Here is a 23,800-nt window from a genome sequence, read left to right as displayed (position 1 = left end):
AAAGCAGCCGATGAGTGCAGGATTGTGCTGCTGCCCAGCTCAGGACAGAACGTTCTGGTGCTGCACTTCAGGTAATTAACTAACGAGTGCCTGCCTGCCTGCCATTAGCGAGCACTTCCTTAAAATTCCTTGGCATTATTCAGAAACCCAGTTACAGCTCAACTGCTAAATCATTCATCGGGAAAGGTCTGTGCCTGCACCTTCGTGAGGTAAAACACGGGCAAAAAACTCAGAGGATGGAAACAACCTCCAGTTCTGGACCCTAAAAGTCAACCCTAAGCTGTTGGCACTGGAGAGGACTAGGATGTTTGCAAGAATTCTGAAGCTGGGAAATGTAAAACCCGATGGGAAATGTAAAACAGGATGGGAAATGTAAAACATGAGGCACTACAGAAACCCAGAGGATCAAGTTTAACCTCAATCCAAGAGGAGTCTGAAGTCTGTCCTTAAAGCACCTTGGAGCCAGCAGCCCCCAAAGCACTCGGTGAGGCTGCAGGAGCAGCAGATTTTGATGTCCCTTTCTGACAGAACCCAGGAGCCCCAGTTCAGTCAGTTCTCAGGTGACATTTTAATAAAAAGTAGAACTGGCTACTGTATTCCCAGAAGTTTTAAGCACGTATTTGTCCACTGAAGCGTTTCTCTCGTTAAATGCAGATCTGGACAGTGAGGGGTGCTGGATCCTCTGCAGTATCTGATGCAATTCAGCTCCAGTCAGCGTTTCCCTGTTTGTCCCCAGCCTTTCCCGAGGGAACGGGATGCGCATGTCCCTTCCCCACACGATGTGACTCAGGAGTGTCACCCCGACATATTCACATTGCTTTTATTTAGGTCTTCTGCCAACAGTTACAGGGTAACAGACACTTGGGACTGCAAAGTCGAAGTTGCAAGCAAAAATCAGGACCAAGGCAAAAAAAAAATAAAATCCACAAAGGCAATTAAATCAAATCCAATATAAATACAATGTTCTGGAACTCTTTAATCATACTGCTTTCTTTAATAAAGAGGTGGTTATGATCTTACAGTATTTTCTTTTGGCCTAATCCAAGGATTTTGTTACTCTTTACCAGTCTTAATTCCACACATACAAAAAAAAATTGATATTCAACCTTTAAAATATAAGCCATATTTTCTTAATAAAATAAGTTTTGTGCTGCTGCTTGTTTAGTAAGTACTGTACATCAACTGTTCACGGCTATTTAACAAATGGACCATACAGAATTCAAGCTAGAGCAAAAAAAACCCACGAGAAAAGTAACAACCCAAAGGGAGCATCCTGTAAACACCCTATGTACAGTCCCACACTTGCTCATAGAAAGGAGGTACGAAAGGGGCTGGAAATCGAACACAAAAGCACTGGAGTCCTGGAAATTTTCTTTCACAACTATTGAAGTGCAAATCACTCAGGCAAGATATGAATTTCACTTGTTTATTGCTCTCCTGCTGTCTGGCTTCCCTTCCTGAAACAATCACATTCTTTTATTTCACACTTGATTTTCCAAGAAGAAAACCTCCGGCGAGGCAACGCCGGGTGACACTGAGACATCGGCTCGGACACGCGCGGTCCCAGAACACACCGAGCGCCCTGGAGCTGCGGGGAGAGGGCAGAGCAGCCCTCCCGCCCCGTTCTGTCCAGGTCTGAGATAAGGGAACGACAGCGTTCAACAGGTAAATGAAAGCTACTCCTCTTCCCACAGAACCGCATGCACCCAGCGACGCTTCCAGCCGCAGACGAACTCGTGCGCGCGGAGGAGGCAGAGGCTCGGAGCCGATCGGGGTGTCCGTGTGGGGCTTGGGGCTAACTACAGTCCTGGCATGTACCTGGGGAACACCTATCGGCTACGGCAGCAAAACGCACCTCAACATGCAGCTACTCGTTTGCACCTCGCACAAGGAAGGGGGAAACGCCGGTGCCGGAGCGCGGAGAGGGCACGGTGCATAGTCTGGTACAGAAAACATGCGGGTCACTCCAACCTCTCTAAAGTTCTTCAGAGTGGAAACTGGGTTTACAGGGCACAGCAGCTACTGAGTTTGGCTTTTTTTATTTATCCAAAACCATGAAAACCCAATGCAGAGGGTGAAATCAGGGCAGAACACGATCTGCAAGTCAACAGCTAGGAGTTTCAGAAGCTGTGAAGCTTTTGTGTAGTTAAAATTGCTGTTAAAAGTAGGTGCTACATCAGCAAGTCTTCATTCATAGTTTTCTATGAACAGCCACCTTACAAATGAGTGCAAATCTTAAAGGTCCATTTTACATTTCAAGTCTCAAGGTTAAAAAAAATTGTTACAGAGCAACAAGCTGTTTCTGTAAATACCCACACTATCTCTTTTCAAATGGTTAAAAATGGCACGTGCTATGCCACAGCTACTAAAAGACATTTCTTAGTTCTAGACCCAACTAAAACACTAAAATAAAAACAAGGAACCAAAATCCCTTTGCCCCTCGCTGCAGAGCAGCAGCCAGGCGTGTTCTGTTGTAATGCTGGTGAACAAACTGATTTGCAGAGAGAACCTTGACCTTGACCCCGATTTTATTCTTAATGAGAAGCTTTCTAACACCAGGTGAGCGGGAACAGCCCCTCTGAGATCGCTTTGCTTTCAATGAACACAAGCCAGAGTTCGGAGGATGAGATGGAGGTGCTGATTGGTGTCACTATGCAGGCACTTGTGTAGAGGAATGTAGGCTTCTCATGTTGACACTTAGTGTTGATGCGTTCCCTACGCTCTAAAAGCCTTCCTAAGAGTTCCCTACCTACTGACCATGGATAGTTCCCGGTCTCCTCCTCGTCACCTTGAGGATATACAGCAGTGGAGGTTGACACAAGGTGCAAAGGAGAATATGAACCAAACACTGTGGTCTTGAGGAAAAACAGGACCGTGCTAAACGTAGGATCTTCACCAAACGTGACATCAGTGGGCTCAGCACTTAGTTTGCATAGCATAGTGATGTCTTCACTGTTCACAAACACGTTGCCCCAAAAGAAAACGGGAAGAGTGAATTCCCGGGTTAGGACAGCTCAATAGGCCAGCATGACCGGTGTGGTTTTCGTGAAGGCAAGGCAAGTTTCCAGGTCAGAGAGTACAAACCAAAGAGGTGTGGGTGTGCTCCTGTCCGCACGGGCCGGGGCAGCGCTCGCGTGGGGCTGCCTGGGACACACGGCGGGCAGGAAAATGAGACCAGAGCTCTTCCCCGCAGAGCGTGCGCCTCGTCTGTCCCTTGAAGGAAGCACTGGGAACACTTTCATGTCAAAAAGCCCAGATAATCTGCCCGGATGATATTGGTACTGAGCTGCCCCCACGGCCCCGCCGCCGTGCGTGCGGTCGCTGCGCAGCAAAACAGGCCTGAAAAGCAGTGACCAGGTTCCTGTGGGGAAAAAGGCTTTTTTCCTGCTACAAACACAAATCAGGAGCTTCCCTCATGACAACAACAAGGATTTCATCATTCTAAGGAACGATCTGGTGTGCTTTCAGAATCAAAACCCCGGGCATGAGAGCAGTGATGCCATGACACGAAGAGCAGCAAAACTGAGCAGCAGAGAGAGCGAGCCGGGAGGTGCTGGAGGTGGGGATGTGGTACGTCGGAAAGCAGCCGGCCCGGGCAGACACATGCTGAGTGCACACGGACCACGGGCACTGCGGAGCACCCGGCACGGAACGGGCTGCAGTCGGCAACTCATCGGACAGGAAACGCTGGAAAGCTCTGGCGTGAGCACACAGCCTCAGGAAGTGCAGGGATGTAAACTCTGAGAATGTTAATGACTTGTGGATTTTGGCAACAGACTCAGTATCATATAAAAATAATGTTTAGTAAAAAAATCCCGGTGTCCATCGTAAAAATTCAGGGGGGAAGAAAAAAAAAAAAGAAAGAAAAAATGGATAGCGCTTTCTGTCCTCATGGGATGGAGGTGCCCCCATTTGTCAGAAACAGTTTTAAATAACAAGTAGTACACTGGAAACAAAAATGGGTCAGCAGCCATTAAACGTGTCCTGTATGAAAGTGCACATCTTTCAATGGGGTTTAACCACCGTGAGGTCGTGATCTGACACAAACTGCAACTGAGGACCATAGAAATTAACTCCTTCCGATGGAAATATGGACCACCATCAAGACAAGATTACTAGTTTCCTTACAAGATTAAAAACATTGAAATTTTGCAGCATCATAGTAAGGCACTCACCCATGGAATAGTCTGTGACTGTTGCTTCGAGCGGCAGCAGCTGACTAGCTTGTAACACGAGGAAGACAGTTTTCAGTTCTGAGCTAAGTGCTAGGGTGCCTTACATTATCCGGGGGAAAATTACTCGGGAGGGGGGAGATGTTAGTGTTAGAATTCTCCTATAAACTAGTTGTTTGTTTGTTTTTTTTCCCCTTAACCCATTAAAGCATCTCATAATCTAAAATATTAGTTTTATAAATCTAGTCTTCTGTTTTAAGGCTCTAAAAATCCCCTCCCCCCAACCCCCACAAAAAATACCTACCAGCGCCTGGTGGGCAACGGAGGACCAAAGCCGCCAGTTCACAGTCAGGAGTCTCTAGTATTGCATCTTAAAAATGAAAACCTGCTTCCGCCTCCCGGGAGTTTTATCCCTTCCCTTGAATGCCTTCATGAGTTTGGTCAGGTCAAAATTTTGCAAAGCCAGAAAAAATTAAAAAAATAATCATCATCATCATCATCAGTCTCTTCCAATCCGACACAGGTGTTGGATCGTTCTGTCCCGTGGTGCTGGTCTCCTGCCTCGAGTCGACGCTGCCTGCCCTGCAGTGATTTCTCATTGGAAAAAAAAAAACAAGGTGTCCCAATGCTTCCTTTTTTGTATGGCTCCTACAAATCTGAAAGCTTTCTTGAGTGAGGTAACAAAAGTTAGGCTTTCAAGCAAAGTACATGGTACGTAAAGTGTCCTGATGAACCTGCACAGCCTTCGCCAAGGCCTGGGGGTCTCTGCCGTTGCTCTGTCCAGATATATGGCTGCCCTCGCCACTGAAAGTCAAGGAAATCACTGCATAATTATTTCATATTTTCCCCCCAGGAACACCGAGAAACTCCCCTGGAGATGGGAGTCAGCTGAGTGCTGGCAGCACAGGAAGGCACCTCACTGCAGTGCAAGGAGACGCTGCATGTGCCGGTGCCTGTGCCTGGACTGCAGAGATTCCAGCACCTCCAGGCAGCTGGGAATGCTCAGATAGCCCAGAGATGCTCCCACTGGCTGGGATGAGCTCAGGATGGGATTTAACCCTCTGTTACCCCCTGCTCCCCCTGTGCTGGGAGAGGATTCAGCTATGTGCAGGTCTGCCCCCCAGAAAGGCTGTGCTGCAGCACCACTCAGACACAGACACTTTCAGCCCTCTGTCCCCTGCCCATCCCTGGCTGTGCCCTCCCAGGGCCACAGGCTGAGCCCCTCACCTGTCGTGCTCCTTGTCCACGAGGTGGTACCTGGCCCGGAATGCCACCAGCCGGGCGTAGTAGGCCGGGGCTGGGATGGACACGGAGCGGGTGCAGCGCACGTAGGTGTGGCACAGCTGGTACGTGAGGATCTGCAGCTCATCCGCCGTGAACCGGTTGTCATCCCACAGCACGTAGTAGTGGGATGGCCGGCTCGTGCCCTGGGAAGGAGGGGGGGCAGTGTGAGAGGCGCTGCCAGCACCCGGACATGGGCAGCCACAGGCAGCTGCCTTGCATCCTCATCATCCCCACCCTGATCCAAATGATCTCTCAGACAGCCTGGGCAGGAGAGAGGCCTGTGTTTCCCTGATGTCAGAGCCCCTCATGAGGCAGGAAAGCCCTTGGCACCGAGGTGCAAAGCAGCACTAATGCCACTGCCCGGTGCCTGTTCCCTGTGTGCTGCTGCTCCTGGAGCGGCACAGCCCACGGGATCCCCACCGACCCCGGCCAGCTCCTGCTGTCCGCACAGGGGAGGGGAGGCCAAGCAGCCTCCCTTGTGGAAGCAGCTGCAGATTAAGTGAGAGCAGTTTTTCCAGGCCGGTTTCTGACTAATCTTGGCCGCCTGCAGCCAGGCAGCTGCAGAGCAGGCAGGGACGGCTGGCCCAGCTCTGCCGCCCACGGCCAGACAGCAGGTCCCTGCTGACAACCGGGCGCCTGGCGAGCCCAGCACGCTCAGACACCAGCTGACAAGCTGCTGAATTGGCTGCTCTGAAGGAGGAAAATCTCTCAGGAGAGATCCTTGGCTCCGGGAGAGAAATGGAGTACGTGCCACACAATGCAGCAGCAGTGCGGACCCGGCACCTGCTCGCCAAAGCACCGCAGCGGCAGCTCGGCTCCAACTGCCCTCGTCTCCGTGCCAGGGGGAGGCTGAACAGGGCTGGGATGGATGCACGAGAGCACAATCTGCCACACCAGCCAAAAAACCCAGCAGCACCACAACAGCCATCACTGCAGAGCGGTACCTGAATGCCTGCATGGCTGCACAGATAGAAGTCAAACTCAAAGGGGTGGGTGATGTTTGTATCCACTGTTGTTCCTGCTGGGATGTTCCCGCTCTTCCCAATCTACAGGGAATAGAAATAGAGATCCAAGTGTTGGGTTATTTCCAGGTGCCCAGAGCACCATCCCTAACACAGCTGCCCGGGTGCAGGGTCCCCATGTCAGTGCGAGAGCAGCATGCAGAGCCACTCCCCAAGTGTCGGTTCCAGGGGGACAGAGGCAGCTCCTCCTGCTCTGCTCCCTGTGTAAACAGGCCTGCTGGCATTCTCTGCAGGCAGCAACACCAGGTGTGACATGGAGACAGAGCCAACAGCAGGGTGAGGGTTGGGCATTGGCCCATCCTACTGCAGAGATGAGGCTTAGGGGAGCAAAACTCCAGGGTTCTCTGCAGAGCATGTGCTGGAGTCTGTGCCACAAGATACTGGGGCTTTTACATCCTGATCAGAACAGTCCTCAGTTCCCAGGATTAAATCTTGCTGCTCTAACCAGAGCAGTCTGGTTACACTCGATCTAACCACTAAATTCAGATGACATCTAGGAAGAGCGACAGCCTCAACGCTGCTGCAGAGCACACACAAACAAGCTGTGAGCAAGGGGTTATTCAGCCTGTCACGTCAGCAGCTCCAGCTATCACCAAAACAACAGATGTTTTCAAGCTGACAGAGGTTATTTCAAGAGTCACCAGGATCATCAGCACCCAGTAACTCATAATAACAGCAAACAGCTGGCTGGGGTTCTAGAGGCAGCCTAATCCACGTGGCTGTGGGAGTCCAGCGAGCAGCACGTTTCATTCAGAACAAGCTCTCCCTGCCAGTGATGAGATTCCCCCTTGGCAAAGCCAGGGCTGGCTCTTCCATCAGACAGGGATGAATCAGCTGCCTCCCACCCCACGGTGCTCACCCTCTCATTCTTGTCTGCACAGAAGAGACGGGTGTGATGCCTCTTCTGGACGACGATGTAGGTGATGCCAGGCTGGTAATCTTTTTCCAGTTTGATGCAAGCGTCTCGGATTGCCAGGAGCTCATAGTGAAGGATCTGGAGAGACAAGGGCATGCAGAGTGTGGGGATACACCGGCACCCAGCTGTCTCCCTGGCACCCTTGGGGAGCCCTGTGGGAGTTGGTGCATCCCTGCTGCCCGACGGGGATCTGAGGGGTCCTCACCTGTGGGAGCTGCCCCTCGGGAACACCATCGCGGTAGAAGATGATCCTGGTGGGTTTGAAGCGGGTGGATTTGTAGAACTGGATGAGGAGCTCCCTCACCATGTAGGACAGGTCCTCGATGATTTCCTGGCGCGGGCGCTGCACGCGCACCGTGGCACAGTACCGGCTGGGGTGGGCATCCATGCTGCCTACCACCTGCAGCGACAGGCCAGGCCCAAGCGTTACACCGGGAAGGACAGATGGGATGGGAGCATTCCCAGCCTCCACCTGCTTCCCCCACGTACAGCTGGCCGTGGGCAGAGCACCTGAGCTCACAGATCAGATGGGACAATACTGTACAGACAACCAGCACCCAAAAGGGACATCCCTGGTCGTGGCCACATCCCGGTGTCACAGTCTACCATGCCCTTTGCAACATTTATGAGAATTTTCAGCAAGACAACTTGGGCTGGTGCCATGGAGTGAGGTGCCTGTGGGGGCTGCTGCTGCTGCTCTGCCCACTGGTGAGGGGAACAGGACTGCCCCAGACAGCCATGGGCTGCCCGAGTTACTGCACGGCAGCCACCGAGTAGGGAGTTTCCGTCACAGTGGGTGCAGTGCAGGGGACACCTCAGAGACGTCAGAGCAAGAGGCCAAGAGCAGCCAGGCTCAGCTATGACACAGGGGCAGGGGTGCAGTGTGAATCAGGTGCTGGCCCACCCTTGGGGACATGCCCGGCTGCCTCGCTCACCACACTCGGCCGCGACTTTGTCATGTGCCCCACGTCCCCCTGAGCAAGGGGGAAGTACCAAATATCCCCCCCATCCCAGCGGTGTGAACCTGCTGCCCTTCCCCAGCGCTTTCACTTTTGCTTCACAAACAGCTCTGGGGTCGGGGTGCTGCACTGGAACCAAGGTGCACAACAGAAATAGTTCCTCCACCCATGGGACCCCCCTTGCCTAATCAACAACACACCAAGGACAAGGTCAAGTCCCTTGAAGGCTCTACCCTTTTCCTCCCCCGCACCTTCAAAAATGCTTTCATAAAAACTAAGAAAAAAGCCCCAGTGGTCCTGCACAAACCACAGAAGATGTTTTCAGAGGGGAAATGTCGCCGCCAGGAAACAGACTGTTCTGTCCCACCCACACCTACAGCAAACAGCCCAAAGCCTTTCCCAACCCCTTCTAATTAAGAAAAAACACTCCTCCAAAGATGCATTTGCATGCCAAGGAAAACCTGAGCTGTGAGTCCTGGAAAGTTAAGAACTTAGTAGGAAAATGCTGACGTGCTTAATTAAAACAGACTCTGAGAGAACCTGACACTCTCCTGTGCTCCAACGAGCAGCGTCTCCCAGCCTGAGAGAGGGCATGAGCTGCCTGCAGTGCTGCTGGCACTGAGCAGCACTTCGCTCCTGGATGCTCATTTTTCATTTGAGGAGAAGGCAGGTCCTCCTTCCCAAAAGGCTCAGAAGCTCAGTCCTCCCAGTTTCCCCCATCTTCAAAATCCCAGCTCTCCCACTGGGGAAGGTCCCTCCTGGGCTGCAGCTGGACCAGGATGCTCCAGGATGAGTTGGTGCAGCTCTGAGCTCCCTGCACATCATGAGCCCCATCTGGTGGCAGCTGCCAGCTCTCCCCGGGTCTCCCCAAAACTGCAGCTCCTCTGCCGAGAGGCAGAAGAGGATCAGGGAACCACCTCCCCAGGAATGGGATGAAACACCCGACAGAGCACAGGGTCACCCCAACAACTGTCACTATGGGGACAGCAGTAACACAGCCCCCTCAAGGACAACAGTCCCATTCCAGCTCCTGGGCTTTGGGGCACTTACAGCTGTTATGGAGGGTTTCTTCCCATCTCCTGCCGGTGGGTGAGTGACATCAGCCCCAAGGAAGATCACCGGCTGCTGAAAGACGGCAGAGCTGGTGGGAGAGTAGAGAAAGCCACGGTCAGCCTTTGGGGCCATCTCAGGGTGATGCAGGCCCCCTCGGAAAGCCAGGCAGCCAGCACCACCAGGGACTTGAAAACAACCCCAAAACTGTGAGAGGCAATGGCAGTACAAACCGCTGGTGAGGCACAAGGATGTTGTTGATCCCGCCAAGCTTGACGTTGATCTTGAGGCAGAGGTTGGAAAGGGTCTGCGGGGAGGTTTTCACCACGTTCTTGACCTGGACACACTGTGTGGCCATTCCCAGGAGAGTGTCCCCAACACGCTTCACCTCAGCTGCGGGCAGAGGAAGCAGATGAACACATGGGCAACCAGCACCACACTGCTTCCAGCAGCACCCTCAGGAATGTGGAGAGAGAGCACCGTGGGAGCCAACCCTGCTGAGCCAGAGCACAGCCCTTCTCCTCTCTCTACTCGCCCCAGACGCACCATACACTGGCGTCTTCCCGGGCAGGATGACAATGATGAGCTGAAGCCCCGAATAGGTGTTCTTGAGGTGTCGGAACATGGGCTCCACACTGTCTGCACCCTGGGCGTACTTGCAGAAGCAGGGCTGGCCCTGGATGGGCATCCCGGCGTCCTTGGAGATCTTGCGCAGCTGGTCTGTGAAGTTCCTGTGCCGGGAGGAGAAGCCGTGAGCCCCGAGCCCTCCCGATGGCAGCTGTGCCATCCCGGCACCGAGCGCGGAGCCCCTCGGCCGAGGGCTGCCTGTGGGACAGAGACAGGGCCACCCCAGCACCCTGTCATGGCTCTACAGCACCCACCAAGTGCATGGGACCAGCATGTGTTAGAGCTCACCTGCCCCCTCTCTGTGCCCTCTTACCCATGTACTGACTCTTCCTGACACAACAGAGCCCTTCTCTGTTGGGAAGCTGGAGAAGCAGGGAACGGAGCTGCTGCCTGGGACAGCTGATTTCCAGGTGATTGCAAAGCTGTTGCCAGCCTGACAAAGTGCTCAGCCAGACTCTGGATTTTTGGATTGCCAAGGATGGATTTGATGCAGTAAGAGCCAGAGGGAGCGCAGGGCTCTCAGCTCTGCCCCAAAAGGGGCAACGGGACGAGCATGGTGTCACTCCCACCTGCACCCAGGTACTGCAGACATGGACACTCTGAGCTGTTCCAAAACCCAAACTGACCATGCCAAACACCCAGAACAGGCACAAGAAGTGCTTGCCTTAATGCATCCACTCTCAGCCAGGAGAAACAGAGGCCCCATCAGAATCCAACACCAAAGGGACCATTTTCCCAAATCAAATAAGCTGTCACTGCTCTACATCACTTCACTACAGAAGCAGTTTCTCTAAGCTATCAAAGCTTTTCAGAAAGCCCAAAACTTCTCCACAATAACCCATGGGAACTTAGGATGCTTCCTACATGAAGTATGTTATTTCAGACAGATTATTGAGGAAACTTTAAATCAAATATCCCTCACAACCCGTTCTCTCTGAGGAGATTCAGCTAAAAGAGTTCAAATACAGCTTTAGTGCTGACAGCATCAGCCCACAATATTGCAGCTCCCTGATGCAAAGAGCAGATCGAGGAGAGCCTGACTGGCAGCTCATGGGTGTTCACTCCAACCTGACAGCTTTGGGATGGCTCAGGGACTGTTTGCAGCCAGGACAAACAGCCAGGCCCTCTGGATAAACAAGCAACAGGAACTGAACACCCCAGATCAGACTGGTACCATGAGCAGTGGAGCTCTGTGCAGCTCCAGCACCGGTGATGCTGGATGTGCAGCCCCAGGCTGGGAGTAGCATGGTGGCCACAACAGGAGCCACGGCCCCCCCAGCTCCCCCAGCCCACACGGGCTGCCCCTTTCCTTACTTCAGCACCTCCTCTCGACACTGCTTCTGCGGGGCAAAGCAGGCAATGGCCCAGACTTTGATCTCAATGCCGTTGTAGAACTGCTTCCCTCGCATGTCCCACACGCCCTGGTTGGGAGTTGCAATGGCCCGGTTCTGCAAGGCAAACAGAGGGTCAGAGCACTGCAGCCTGCCCAGCCCCGCAGCCCCAGAGCCCCGCACGGGCCAGGCTGTGCTCTCTGTCACAGCCTCAGCTCCTCAGCAGTGATGGGAAACTCACCCGACCTGTCCTACCCTGAGCATCCCTCTCCCCTTCACCTCTTGGTTTTGTCACCAATGGCTCTTGGCTACAAATTCCAGACCAGTTGTATTGCAAAAAACCCAAAAGACACAAACCCAAGGTACCCTGATAAAAAAATTCCAGCTCTAACCTACAAATGTGAAGGTAAGACAAATTTTGTTGAGAAGCAGTGTTTTCAGGGGTGACAGCATCTCCCTCACAATGCAGCTGAGCCCAGGCAGGGCAGCCTTGCTTACCCGGCCTCCATACTGCAGGATGGGCGCCGGCAGGACCCGCCCCGTCACCTCCGTCATGTCATCCTTCACCTTGATCCCAAACTCCTGAATGTACGGATCCAGGTTGTAGCTGGCGTTCTTCATCTGCAGAGGGAAGGCAGGGCCATGGGAGGGAGTGAGACCAACTGCTGCATCCCAGGCAGCTGCAGCTGGCTGGGAACTGTGGGCACTTGTGGGAACTCCTCTGTCACGGGAGGGCAAGTGGGTTAACACAAAGGTCCAGACCCCATCCTCCAAACTGACCCACGGGGACCTGATTTTGGAACACACTGACCAGTGCAACTGAGAGCAGAGCCTGCTCCTGAGATTTAAGGCTTCAACAGGATGGAGAGACTTATCAAGAGTCCCAGAAGGAATATCAAATGTCTCTGGCTTTGAAAGCCCAGAGACAGCCGTTTGGGGAACAACAGCCCCATTAACCAGCGGCCAGGCACAGAGTTCCTGTACTGCAGCCCCACCATGCACAGCCCCACGTACACCCACACCCAGGGGCATTTCTCTAATTTGTTTCCCTATTTTTAGTTCCAGCTCCCTTTGGGTCAGGTTCCATCAGCACGAAGACCTGAATTTGCCATACATGTATTTCTACGGTCACTTTGAGCTAGGCTCGCCTGTATCAGTGTCCACTACATGCAGGCATCTCTGACTGGAGATTCACTGGGAAGAGGAGGATAAACCCACTCCATTAACCCCACCAGCACCTTCTGAACAGGTCACAGCTCTTCAGTGCAGAGCAACTGAGGAGCAAGACCACGGCAAGGTCCATCACGGACACGGCACTGTGTTCTGCCCTCGGAGCCACAGCCCCAACACGTCCCCCAGGGACTCGTGCCACGTACCAGGCGGCTGATTTCCTCCTGCCTGTCTGGGGCAGACCTGGCTGTTGCTTTTATCATGGTTGATGTTTGATTGTCTGTGAGCTTCTTGATGCACCTCTGCCCAGCCACGATGTTACACACCTGCACGGGAGGGGACAGCACGTGTTGGGCACCAGGGCTGAGCACAGCACTCGGGCCCTGCAGCCAGCCCCAAACCAGAGGAGCCAACACTCACCTCCAAGGGCAGGTACGTGTGTTTCTGCTCCTGGCCGACCTGGAGACAGGGCAGGTGGGGGTATTTCAGCTGCAGGTTGTATTTCTGCTTAAAGTACTGAGCCACTGTGCACTCCACAGTCTGACCGCTCTCCAGCTGCAGAGGGAACCTGGCAGAGGGATGCACCTACTCAGAACAGACACTTCAGGCCTCAGGCACCATGTACCGTGCCTGGGAAGGGGGAGCTGCCAGGCTCCCACCCTCAGCTGCCGTACAATAAAATAAAAAGCATAAGTGTATTTTCAGAAGTGGAGTCAAGAATACTCTGACCTCAGTGTGGGACTGAGATCCCTAAATAAAGCTCTCCCTCACTAATCCAGCTAATCAGGGCAAATGTTTATTGCAGGACGTGCCACACATGCCACAGTCAGGTACGGAAATACAGCACACTGGCACTTGGGAGGGCCTGTGTGCCCAATGCCCTCTCTGTGAGCTGAGCTGAGCTCCAGAGACAGGCTGACCGGCCTCTCCTAGTATGGGGCACTAGCCCAGGGGTGGGCAGAGTGTGGGGGGCAGGAGGGAACATTTCCCTTCAGAAATACAGAAAAAATAAATCAAACTTCCTGGCTGCAGGGCTGAGGGGTGCCACAACACCCACAGCCAGAGCGTGATACCCAGTCTCACGCAGCACCAGCTGCTCCCAGCTCCATAAAGAGCTCCATGAAAATGCAGAATTGACTTGATATTCTTTATGGACCCAAAATTAGACAGGAGAGCCAGGCTGAACACCCCGGCGAGGCACCACATTCCTCCTGCGCTTGCCAAGCTCTGGGGCTGTGACCAGGGATGCTGGAGCACAGGGGACACCGAGGGGTGCCGAGGCCCAGCCTGCTCCCAGGCACATGCAAATAATTCCAAGGCAGACACTCGCGTTATCCCCTGACAAAGCCTCTGCTCTGGCAGTGGCTATTTTAAGAAAGAAGAAAACCAAACTCGGAGGTAAAAACTAGGACAATTCCTGGCACGTCAGCTCCCGCCCGCCGCCGCACTGCGCCTGCCAGACACAGCATCCTCTGTGCTCCCACCTCCCTGCATCCCGCTCTGCGCGTGGCACGGGGCTCCAGAGCCTCCCACGTGTCTCCTTTTGCCATCAAAGGCTGGAGCTTCCTGTCCAGCTCTCCCTAACAACACCAGCAGCTGTTACCAAGGAGAACAGCGTGGATTTTTCCGAGGGCACTGCCCACCCGCCTTACGTCTGGTGGCTGGCCGGACGCCGGGTAACGTTACACACGCGGTATTTCCTCTTCATCTGCCCACAGTGGGTCACCTCCACCTTCAGACCTGAAGGGACACACGGAGACACAGCACAGTCATGGTGAAGGCAGGAGCAATTCCCCTTTGCCCAATTCCCCGAAGGCAGTGCCAACACCTTCCTTAGCTAATCCCCCACTTGCAGACAACCCAGGGAGGCAATGGTGCCCCATGAGACATTTAAAATGTGCAACCCTTGTACCCCCACCTCTCTGCAGCGGCTGGGGGGGACACAGGCCATAGCAGCTCTCAGGGCACAGGTCCCAGTGTTCCCCGGGGGCTCTACCTTTGATCTCCTTGGTGAAACGCACTCTCTGCGAGTCCGTCAGGGGCTTGGGCTGCTCGTCGATGTTACGGATGTCCAGCACCTCACACATGAACTCGATGACAGGCTGGGCCTTGTAGAAGGCAGTGGCTGACACTGTGGAACAGACACCACGATGTGTCTCTGCCCCCCACCAGCCTCCCCAAACACACCCGGCCCCACCGCTGCAGCTCCCCAGCACGAGAAATAACGTCACCATCGATGTTGAGCATCATCTTCCACATGGCAGGCCGGACTGACTGGTGGAAGCCGAACCAGACCTCCCTGCCCCCTCCCAGGGGGTGGTAGTAGCCTTCGGGGGGGGAGAAGAAGGAGCGGCCGACAGGAGTGTACCTGTGAACGGGGGCAAACCACGTCACCCAGCGCACACCAGCCCTGTGGCATCACCCCCAGCCCCCCGAGCCAGTGCTCGCCCCACCGGCTGCACCACCCACTTTATTTCTTTTCCAGGAGCACCCAGAGACGCGGCAGGCACGGCCACCTCCTCCCAGCAACCGTCAAGGCCAGTCCCAGCCACAAGAGCCTGGCAAGGGCAGTGGTCCCCTTCCCTCCTGGCACAGCCTCGTCGCCCCTCAGCACAGGTACCTCATGGAAGCCAGGTGCCTCATGGCAACATCCAGCGCCTGGACAGACTCCAGCGGGACGGGGATCTGCCCGCTGACCAGGGCCTCGTGCAGCATGCGCCAGCTCACAATGGCCATCCATTTGATGGAGACCTTAAATATCCTGTCCTTGCCTTCCCCAGGGATTGTCACCTCAAAGTCAACCTGGGTGCAGGAGGGAAAGGAAAGTGACCATGGCATCCCCTCAGGGACAAGGTGGGGTTGTGTTCTGCTGGTCCTTCCCTGGCAGGAGGGAGGTTACACTGCCCACACGGGGCTCGCCACCCCTCTTACCCGCTCGTTCCCAATGGGCAAGGCCGTGACAGTGTAGATGTTCTTCTTCCCATCGTAGACTGGTTTTCGGTCACCGAAGATCTGCGGTTTGAAGTGCTGCACCATGTACTCCACGACTTCCCTATACAGGCAAGAAAGAGGGGCAGGGAAGGGAGAGGTTTGTTTTGCCAGCTTCTTTCCATCCTGACACCTTCTATGACCTGTCCCCCCAAGCAGGAAAGCCCCTGGACAAATGGCCATGTGCTCTGCCCCACAACTTGGTACACAGGTTGTATGTGGCACAGGGGAAGGCACAGCCGTCAGAGCTGCTGCAGACCCGCTGTGAGCACTGGGAGGGAGCGACTCGCTGCCCAAGGCATGTGCAGCATCTGCTCGCCGGCCTTCGGGTCACAGAGCTCCCCGGGCTGCGGGGGCAGGAGGGGACAGGCAGCAAACTGCACATCAAAAAGAAAAACAAAGGAAAGTAAAGTACATGATGGCCTAAGGTCCAGGCTCGCTATTTTTAAATCGGGGATTGCTGCCAAAATAACACAGCTGCTCTGGCAGCAGGGACCACTGAGGCTGCCGGGGAGGAACCAACGCTGCTGCACAGACATGGCTGGGGGTCCAGCCACCCATGGGCGCCGGGCAGCACCGTGACCCTGCCACTGCCGTGACCCAGCCACAACGTAACCCTGACGGCTTCCACTGCAAAGAGACAGGCACTTATGGAGCCTCCACAAGGAAACTGGAAGCAGGGAACAAGTGCCAAAACCTCTAATACTTGCCTTACCTGTTGACTCTGCGGGGACATTTGTCGGGCTTGATATCCACTTCATAATGATACACATCGATCTTGGGAATGTCCACTTCAAAGTAGTTGGCCAAGAGCTTGATGGGCTTCCCGACGGTTCCTATCCCAGGCCGACGCGGCGCCTGAAACACCTGCTGCAAGGGGGGCAGGTATGCGCCTGCAGCTGTGGGAGAGAGCACGGGTCAGTGCCCAGACAGACCACGCACAGTCACAGCGCCCTCCAGCACCGCAGCCCATGCCAGAAGGTCCCCACCACCCCTGCTCCTGGCAGGAGCTGGCAGTGGAAGAATTCAGAGCAGCACAGGAAGCAGCTTCCCTGGGCACTGTCTGGGGAGCGCCAGCACCAGCCAAGCCATCGCAGGGCAGTGCTACAGCAGCCCCACCACCTTCCTCAGCACGGGCTCTGGCACTGCCTCCTCTGATGGGAGAGCAGCACTGGCTCCACCAGCATGGAGTTGCACGTCTAGCCCTCTCCAAGAGGATGCAATTCCCTGGATACTCTGTCAGCAGGGACTTACAGACACGTGCATTTCCCCTCCATCCTCCAGCAAATTCCAACTTGCTGCCGGAGGGAGATGTCAAAGAAACAGGAAACACATTATTGCATCTGTACTACAGAACTGTTGAACTGCTGGGTTTTGAAATAAAAAACAAACCCAAACCAATCCTAAATCCCCACTTCAAGTAGTGTGGGGACCCATAAAGAGGGAGACACCACCAGTTTTTCCACAATTCCCATTACACAGAAAAAAACGAGGCTCTGGAGATATGGGATAGGAACAGTGCATGGCCACAGGACTGAGTGGTGTTTCTAAGCCAACAGCACCCTCAGACTCAAAGGTATTTAAAACACTGCCAAAAGAATTATGCCACTGCTCTCTGAGGTGAGCCCTGTCCTCCCTGCCCCATTCCCACTTTGCCATCTCCACCCATCCCAGTTTGCATCTTCTATGTGTTCCTCAAGCCCCGTGAGGTCTGGGCCAGCTGGGCCGGTGTGGGGAGCACGTGTGGGGGTATTCACAGCGCTCCATCTGCATAGCCAACTGTCCATGCCAGCCCCAAACAGCGTCCCAGCTCCACTTCAGCCTCCTGAACACATGGCGCTTTTAGCACCCCTTTCTCCCATCCACTTTCTTTTTAAACACAAATTTCAATTCCAGACTAAAAATACCAGGAGCAAAAAAACAGAAGAAGCAGCAAACTAAGCTTCAAATTTGTTTTTCACTTTTGTAACCAACCTCTGCAAGGCTTTTCCTGCTGATGAAATGCCGGACACCAAGGGGATGGGACAACTCTGGGGAGCATCCAGAGGCTGAACTGCAGAAGTTAATGCTCCAAAGACAACCTCTGCTCCAGCTTCTGCCCTGCAGCAGGAGCTCAAAAATCTGCCATGAGCCCTGAGACTGGGGCTAACTGGGCCCCAGCATCTTTTTGGGCAAGGCAGCATGGGACCTGGAGGAAGGTGGGGATCCCTGAGGGTGCTGCAGGGCTTGGACCCTGCAGGTACCCACAGCTGGCCCGGGACAGGGTGACTGCCAGACCCCCCAGACAAACAGCTGCACTCTGCTCCGGGGGCAGCTCGTTTTAAGGAACCGACTTTCAGATGAGTTGCTCCCGATGTAAGTCATGTCTCCACATGACTAACATTTCTTGGCAGTGGCCAGCTCCCTGCCTGCGAGCTGATGCGTTTTTAAATCATGGTTCACAATCAAAGAGGTATTTGCCAGCGCTGCGGGAGCCTCCGGTCCCTGAGTTTGAGTGAGGAACCACACAGCCCATCTGTGCAAGACCTGCCAGGCCACAGCAGCTCTGCTGCCTCCCTGCAGTCACATCACAGCCAGCACCTGCAGCTTCTCCTCCTCTGGATCATCTCATCCCCACGATGATCCCGACGGCCGTGTGTGAGCAGAACATCCACATGCATGCAAGGGATGCAGAGTGGCCACAGCTTGGCAGCTGCCCTGTGGCACTTGGGTGCCCTAGAGGAGCTGAAGCTGGTTTGGTGATTTTTGGCCTTTTTATTTTTGACCTCAACACACGTTCCTTGAATGTGACAAGTGGAAGCAGCAGCCACAGCACCTCCAGGATGCGAGCCGAGCTCTCACCCAGCCTTGGCTGCTCCAGCCCAGGTGAGAGGGACCCCAAAGCCCTTTGGTGAACACACAGGTTGGTTCATCCCTTCACACACTACATTCCTGCCCCAGGGTGCTCAGGGTCCCTCCATGATTTGCCTCAGGGCAAATCCTCCTGAAAACTGCCCTCCACCTGGCTTGGAGGATGCTGTGCCAGGGAATCCAGTGGCATCCCTGGGTACCTCCCTGGGTACCTTGTGTCCACAGCCCTGGCTGCAGCTCAGAGCAGCAGAAAAGCAGCAGCAATAAGAAGTCTCGTTAAAAAGTGACCCAAAGTGCATGAAAACAGGGGGGCTCCTGTACGTGGGGGGGCTCCTGCATACCTCGACTCTCCATGGCAAAGCTGCACAGGCTCCCACTTTGTCATGTAAATGTGGTCGCCGGGGCCGGGGGCTGCAGGGCGAGTGTTGTTCCTGCAGCACAATGCGGCCAGTGAGCGGGATGAAATCCGCTGCCATTAGGAATTCCGCGGCCCGGGAGGAACCACAGACTTTCGCACACAAAGCCGTGCCCTGGGGACGCGCCGGCGGCGGGAGCATCGCCGGGTACCGCGGGCAGAGACGGCGGCGAGGGCAGCGCTGCGAGGTGAAAGCAAGTTTGGGGTAATTAGCGCTGGAAAACGCTTTGTTTCTGTTATTTATTATAACAGCTGGGGAACACGACCCACTGCCCAACAGCTGCCTGCGCCGGGCGAAGCCGCCGGTGGGACGGCATGAAATTACCATGTCATTGAAATCCTCTCCAGCGCCGCATTCAGCCGAGGGGCCGCGGGAACGGCGCCCAGACAAAAGGGAATTTTATTGCGGCGGCGGCGGGTCCGCGCCGGCCCCCTCCCCGCACACCCACCGCCAAAACACAGCCGGGAACCGGAGAGCAGCAAACGGGGCCCGGCACCACAAACACCGCCACTCGTGCGGCGTGGCCCAACCTCACCCTGAGCCATCTCCCACCTTAAACCACCCCAGAAGCTAAACCTGGGAACTGAAACCCCTATCGGGGGGCAAAGCAAGGGGCAGCACCAGCACAAAAGACCACTGCTGGTGGGGTGAGCAATTGGCAATCCAAATCTCCAGGCTCGACATCTTCAAAACCACCAGCTCTAAGCAGTGCCCAATGCCATCCTATGCACCCCAAACTTCAAAAAGCCCCATCTCAGCTCTGCCAACCCAGACAACGCTGCCTGCTCCTTCCCGAGTCCCCTGATCACCCCAGGATCACGCAGCTGTGGTGTTTTTGAGTTCTACACCAAACTGAGTTCCAGCAGGTGATGCCCACGCAGGGTAGAGGCTCTGGCTGCAGCATCAAACCCATGTGTGCACCAGAGCCCAGCTCCTCAGGGCAAGGCCAGGCTGTCCAAGCACTGCTCTGGCCTCATGTCCAGGTGGCTGTGCCCAAAATATGAGCCAACACAAGCTTTCCTCTATTTTACCGTGGTACTGACTTCTGAAAGTAGCCGAGTTCTTTGTAGCCTCAAATCAAGTGCTGCAAAGGGCATCGTTGTGCCAAATCAACCCTCAGCTTCCCGCCTGGAAATCATGGGTGACAAACCCCAAAGTGCAAGTTATAAACCTGCCTGGCCAAGGTGGGTGTCCCTGCGGCCCTGCACCCTGGCAAGCGCAGTGCCACAGCCCGGGCCAGTCAGAGCAAAGCTGTGGGTGCTGTGACAGCACAAGGAGCAGAGCAAGAGCACCACCAGCTCCATCATGCAGGGGCTGCACTCCAGCTGCGCTGGCTCTGGAGAGCAGCGAGGTGATGCCAGCGGTGTGGTGATGCCAGCGGTGTGGACACATCTTGACCCTCAGTACCACGAGCCAACACATGAGGGTCCTGCCAAGCCAGTCCTTGGTGTCCAGCAGCTCCACAACCCTCTTTTCTACCCCTCTCATGAGCTGTGAGAAGCCAACACAGCAAGTGCCACCACCCCTGCTGAGCACACTGGGCGGCAGATCCAGGCTGTGTGACCCCAGTCCAGGAGCCCGGGGTGCCCCCTAACAGCGCCTGGACCAGGCAGGGACTGACATCCCCTGCCAGCCCTGCGGGGTCTCCCACCGCTCCCACACTGGCCAGGCAGCAGCCAGGGACACACAGAGCCAGGAGCTGCAGACAAAGGCGGCCCCCAGTGCTGGAGGGACAGGACAAAGGCGGCGCCAGCTCCTCTCCATGTCGCACCGTGGCCCCGCAGCCGCTGGATCCCAGCAGAGGCTGAACCTGCCCGCAGCCCCCCGCAGATCACCCGGCCCAAGGAGCAGCTCCTCTGCCTGATTTGCCTTCCTCTTCGTGTCTGCCATCTTAATAACTTGTCTGTGTTCTGTTCTTCCTGGGGTTTAGGGACAGGCTGCAGAGTGTTTAGAGATAAACCATACGTGCTGTGTCTCCAGGCAAGGTGTTTCTCCTGGCTTTGTTTCTCGGCCTAATCCGTTCCCAGAGCCAGGCACACACGATTTCGTGTTTCCTGAAGATAAAGAGCCCCAACAGACGGAGCAGCTTTGGGGTTTTTGCAGGGTTCAGCACAGGAAGACAACGGTTGAGATTAACAGCCTTTAGGAAGTTTGCGAGGGATAAAGAAAACTAAAAGTTGGGGGAAAATAAGTGTAGTTTTTAAAACCATCATTTCTGTGTGCCTCCCTGAGCGGTGCCTGCGGGTCCCAGGTTTCCCTTTCCAGGCACCTCCACGTTGGGCACATCCAGGCACACGCCAGTTTCTGCTTTATTGCCCTGACAGGCCACAGCACTGTCAGAGCTCGCATGTGAGGCTCAGCCCATACCCGGGGGCTGTCACAGGCAAAGGGGTGCCACGGCACAGCAGGATCCACAGCGGCTGTGGTGACACGGGGTTCATGTGCCCCCTGTACACAGGGTGACACAGGTGGGAGCAGACATCCTTCATCCAGACTTGGGTATGGAAAGGAAAACTCCCAAGGGCGCAGCATCAGAGCCCTGCTCCCAGTGCAGCCCCCTCCGTGGCCACGGGGATCGAAACCCAAATCTGTCCCCCAGGTGTGACCCCATTCCATCCAGGAGATTGTTTCAAAGCAGTTTAAGAGCATCAATTCGGCCTGGGGTAGGAGGGTGTAGGTGCCCAGCAGTGTTATCTGCGTGGCCCCGAGGCGGCAGTGCCGCTATCGCCCGAGGTGCCGGCACAGCCCGCGGTGCCGCCAAATCACGGCTTCCAGAGGCCATAAATCAGCCCCAAACACAAAGTGCCAGCAGCCAGAAGGTAACACAGACACAGTGAGATCTCTGTGCCAGACTTAAAAGTATACTGTAAGAAAGGACCAAACTTTGATTACAAACATGCAGCAGGTTTATGTCAACATCTCCCCGGGCCAACGCATTACTGTGGGTGCCAAACCCACCGGCATGAGAGCGGTGGCAGGGCAGCGACCCCTGCCCCCATCGCCCCGTCCCTCAGCACAGCAGCAGCTCCCTGTCTCCATCACCTCCCCTCATCCCTCCTGCCTTATTTTAGGCACCAAAATCTTCTGTAACTCAGAGCAGCACAAGTTCACGACGCTCACACAGGGCACGAGCGAGCAGCGGCCGACAACGGCAGAGTTTTGGGGCCTGGACCAAGAGCACCATCAGTGCTGCCGGTGTGCGAGACTGGGGTGGGGGACACAGGGCTGGCTCTGGAGCTCGGCCCTGGCGCCACGCATGCCCCGGCACTGAGAGACGAGACGCTTCGTGCTGTCACGGCATCGCCGGCCTCCCGCCAGCTCCAGCCTGTCCCTGCGCCCTGAAACCGGGGAAACGGGGAGCTGAGGGACGGACAGGGGGCTGGGGGATGGATGGGGAGCTGGGGGATAGATGGGAGCTGGGGGATGGATGGGAGGTTGAGGAGGAGAGATGGGGTCCTGGAGGATGGATGGAGTGCTGGGGGATAGATGGGGTGGGAGGGATGGGATGGGAGCTGGGGAGATGGAATGGTAGCTAGGGGAATGCAATAGGAGCTTGGGGGATGGAATGGGAGGTGGGTCATGGAATGGGAACTGGGGGCATGGAGTGGGAGCTGGGGACATGGAATGGGAGCTGGGGACATGGAATGGGGAGCTGGGGACATGGATGGGGAGCTGGAGGCACGGATGGGGAGCTGGGGGCACGGATGGGGAGCTGGGGGCACGGATGGGGAGCTGGGGGCATGGATGGGGAGCTAGGGGCACGGATGGGAGCTGGGGGCACGGATGGGAGCTGGGGGCATGGATGGGGAGCTGGGGGCATGGATGGGGAGCTGGGGGTACGGATGGGAGCTGGGGGCACAGATGGGAGCTGGGGCACGGATGGGGAGCTGGGGGCACGGATGGGAGCTGGGGGGATGCATGGGGAGCTGGGGGGATGCTGCTGCTGCTTTGTGCAGAACAGGCCCCTTGCGCCCCGGGGACCCTGCGGCCGGACGTGCCCCTGGGCCTGTCCTCCCTGCAGCGGGTGCTCTGCGGGCACGGACCCTCCGTCGCCCGCCCCCGCCGCTCCCGGGGACGCGCCCGCCCGGCGCCCCCGGCTCCGGCACAGCCCCCGCCGCTGCTCAGACCCCGCCGCGTCCCCCGGCACCCCCGACCCCGGCATCGCCCCCGCGACCCCGACGGTGCCGGGCACTGCCCCCCGCACGTCCCTCGCCCCCTCGCCCCGCCGCGGTCCCCGCCGCACGCCCGCCCCCGGTCCCACCGGCCCCATTCCCGGCCCCCGCCGCCCCCGCGGTGCGCAGCGCCCCGGTCCCCCGGCGGTACCTGCTCCCGAGGGTCCCGCTTCCATCCCATCCACGCGGGCGGCGCTCTGAGCCGGGGCCGGGGCAGGGCCGAGCCGGGGCCGGGCAGGGCCGGGGCCGGTGCCGCAGCCGCCTCACGCCCCTCGCGCCGCGCGCACGCGCCGCCAGCGCCCGGCCCCGCGCGCAACAAAGGCGGCGCCCGCCCGCCCCGCCGCCATCTTGGGCAGCGGGAGGGGCGGGGGGGGCCGGGCGGGCGCGGGGGATGCCCCGGTGGGACAGACGGGGATGCACACCGGGACACACCGGGGATGTCCTGCTGAGACACACCGGGGATGCACACCGGGACACGCCGGGGATGTCCTGCTGGGACACACCGGGGATGCACACTGGGACACACCGGGGATGTCCTGGTGGGACACACCGGGATACACACCGGGATGCACACCGGGACACACCGGGGATGTCCTGCTGGGACACACCGGGGATGTCCTGGTGGGACACACCGGGGATGCCCTGGTGGGATACACCGGGGATGCACCCCGGGACACGCGGGGGATGTCCCTCGGGACACGCGGGGGATGCCCCCCGGGACACGCCGGGGATGCTGAGAAGCAGTCCTTGTGTTCGGCAGCTTTTGGGTCACTGCTGAAGTGCCCTGGGCCTCGCTGGGCAGGGATGCCCCGTGGTCCTGCTCCGAGGGCAGAGCATCCCTTT

At 56.3% G+C, this 23,800-nt stretch overlaps 1 protein-coding gene across 1 annotated transcript; it reads right to left on the bottom strand.

The window, feature by feature from the left end:
* Positions 1-806: 806 nt before the first annotated feature.
* Positions 807-23,231, bottom strand: LOC126645724 (protein argonaute-1). Its single transcript, XM_050326447.1, has 19 exons — positions 23,109-23,231; positions 16,235-16,418; positions 15,463-15,583; positions 15,152-15,333; positions 14,763-14,899; positions 14,528-14,662; positions 14,184-14,271; positions 12,952-13,099; positions 12,738-12,857; positions 11,860-11,982; positions 11,345-11,478; positions 9,950-10,134; positions 9,637-9,796; positions 9,404-9,494; positions 7,600-7,794; positions 7,338-7,472; positions 6,401-6,502; positions 5,400-5,599; positions 807-4,976 (listed from the first exon to the last, which is right to left on the bottom strand). Exons 1-19 carry the CDS (start codon positions 23,131-23,133, stop codon positions 4,868-4,870), a joined length of 2,574 nt encoding a protein of 857 aa, XP_050182404.1. The 5' UTR covers positions 23,134-23,231; the 3' UTR covers positions 807-4,867.
* Positions 23,232-23,800: the final 569 nt, after the last annotated feature.

The sequence above is a fragment of the Myiozetetes cayanensis genome, unplaced genomic scaffold (assembly GCF_022539395.1).
Source record: "Myiozetetes cayanensis isolate MyiCay16 unplaced genomic scaffold, myiCay2020 scf31, whole genome shotgun sequence".
Taxonomy (NCBI): Eukaryota; Metazoa; Chordata; class Aves; order Passeriformes; family Tyrannidae; genus Myiozetetes; species Myiozetetes cayanensis.
Note: the sequence above shows the minus strand (reverse complement) of the source record. Positions and strands in the feature narration are given on the sequence as shown.

What these genes read in the sequence shown, in the direction of transcription:
- LOC126645724 (XM_050326447.1), bottom strand. Translation starts at nt 23,133, where the DNA reads ATGGAAGCGGGACCCTCGGGAGCAG. An exon ending in AGCGGGACCCTCGGGAGCAG is followed by an intron (nt 16,419 to 23,108) that starts GTACCGCCGGGG and finishes TCTCTCCCACAG; the next exon opens with CTGCAGGCGCATACCTGCCC. An exon ending in AGGAGGAAATCAGCCGCCTG is followed by an intron (nt 11,983 to 12,737) that starts GTACGTGGCACG and finishes TTCCCTCTGCAG; the next exon opens with ATGAAGAACGCCAGCTACAA.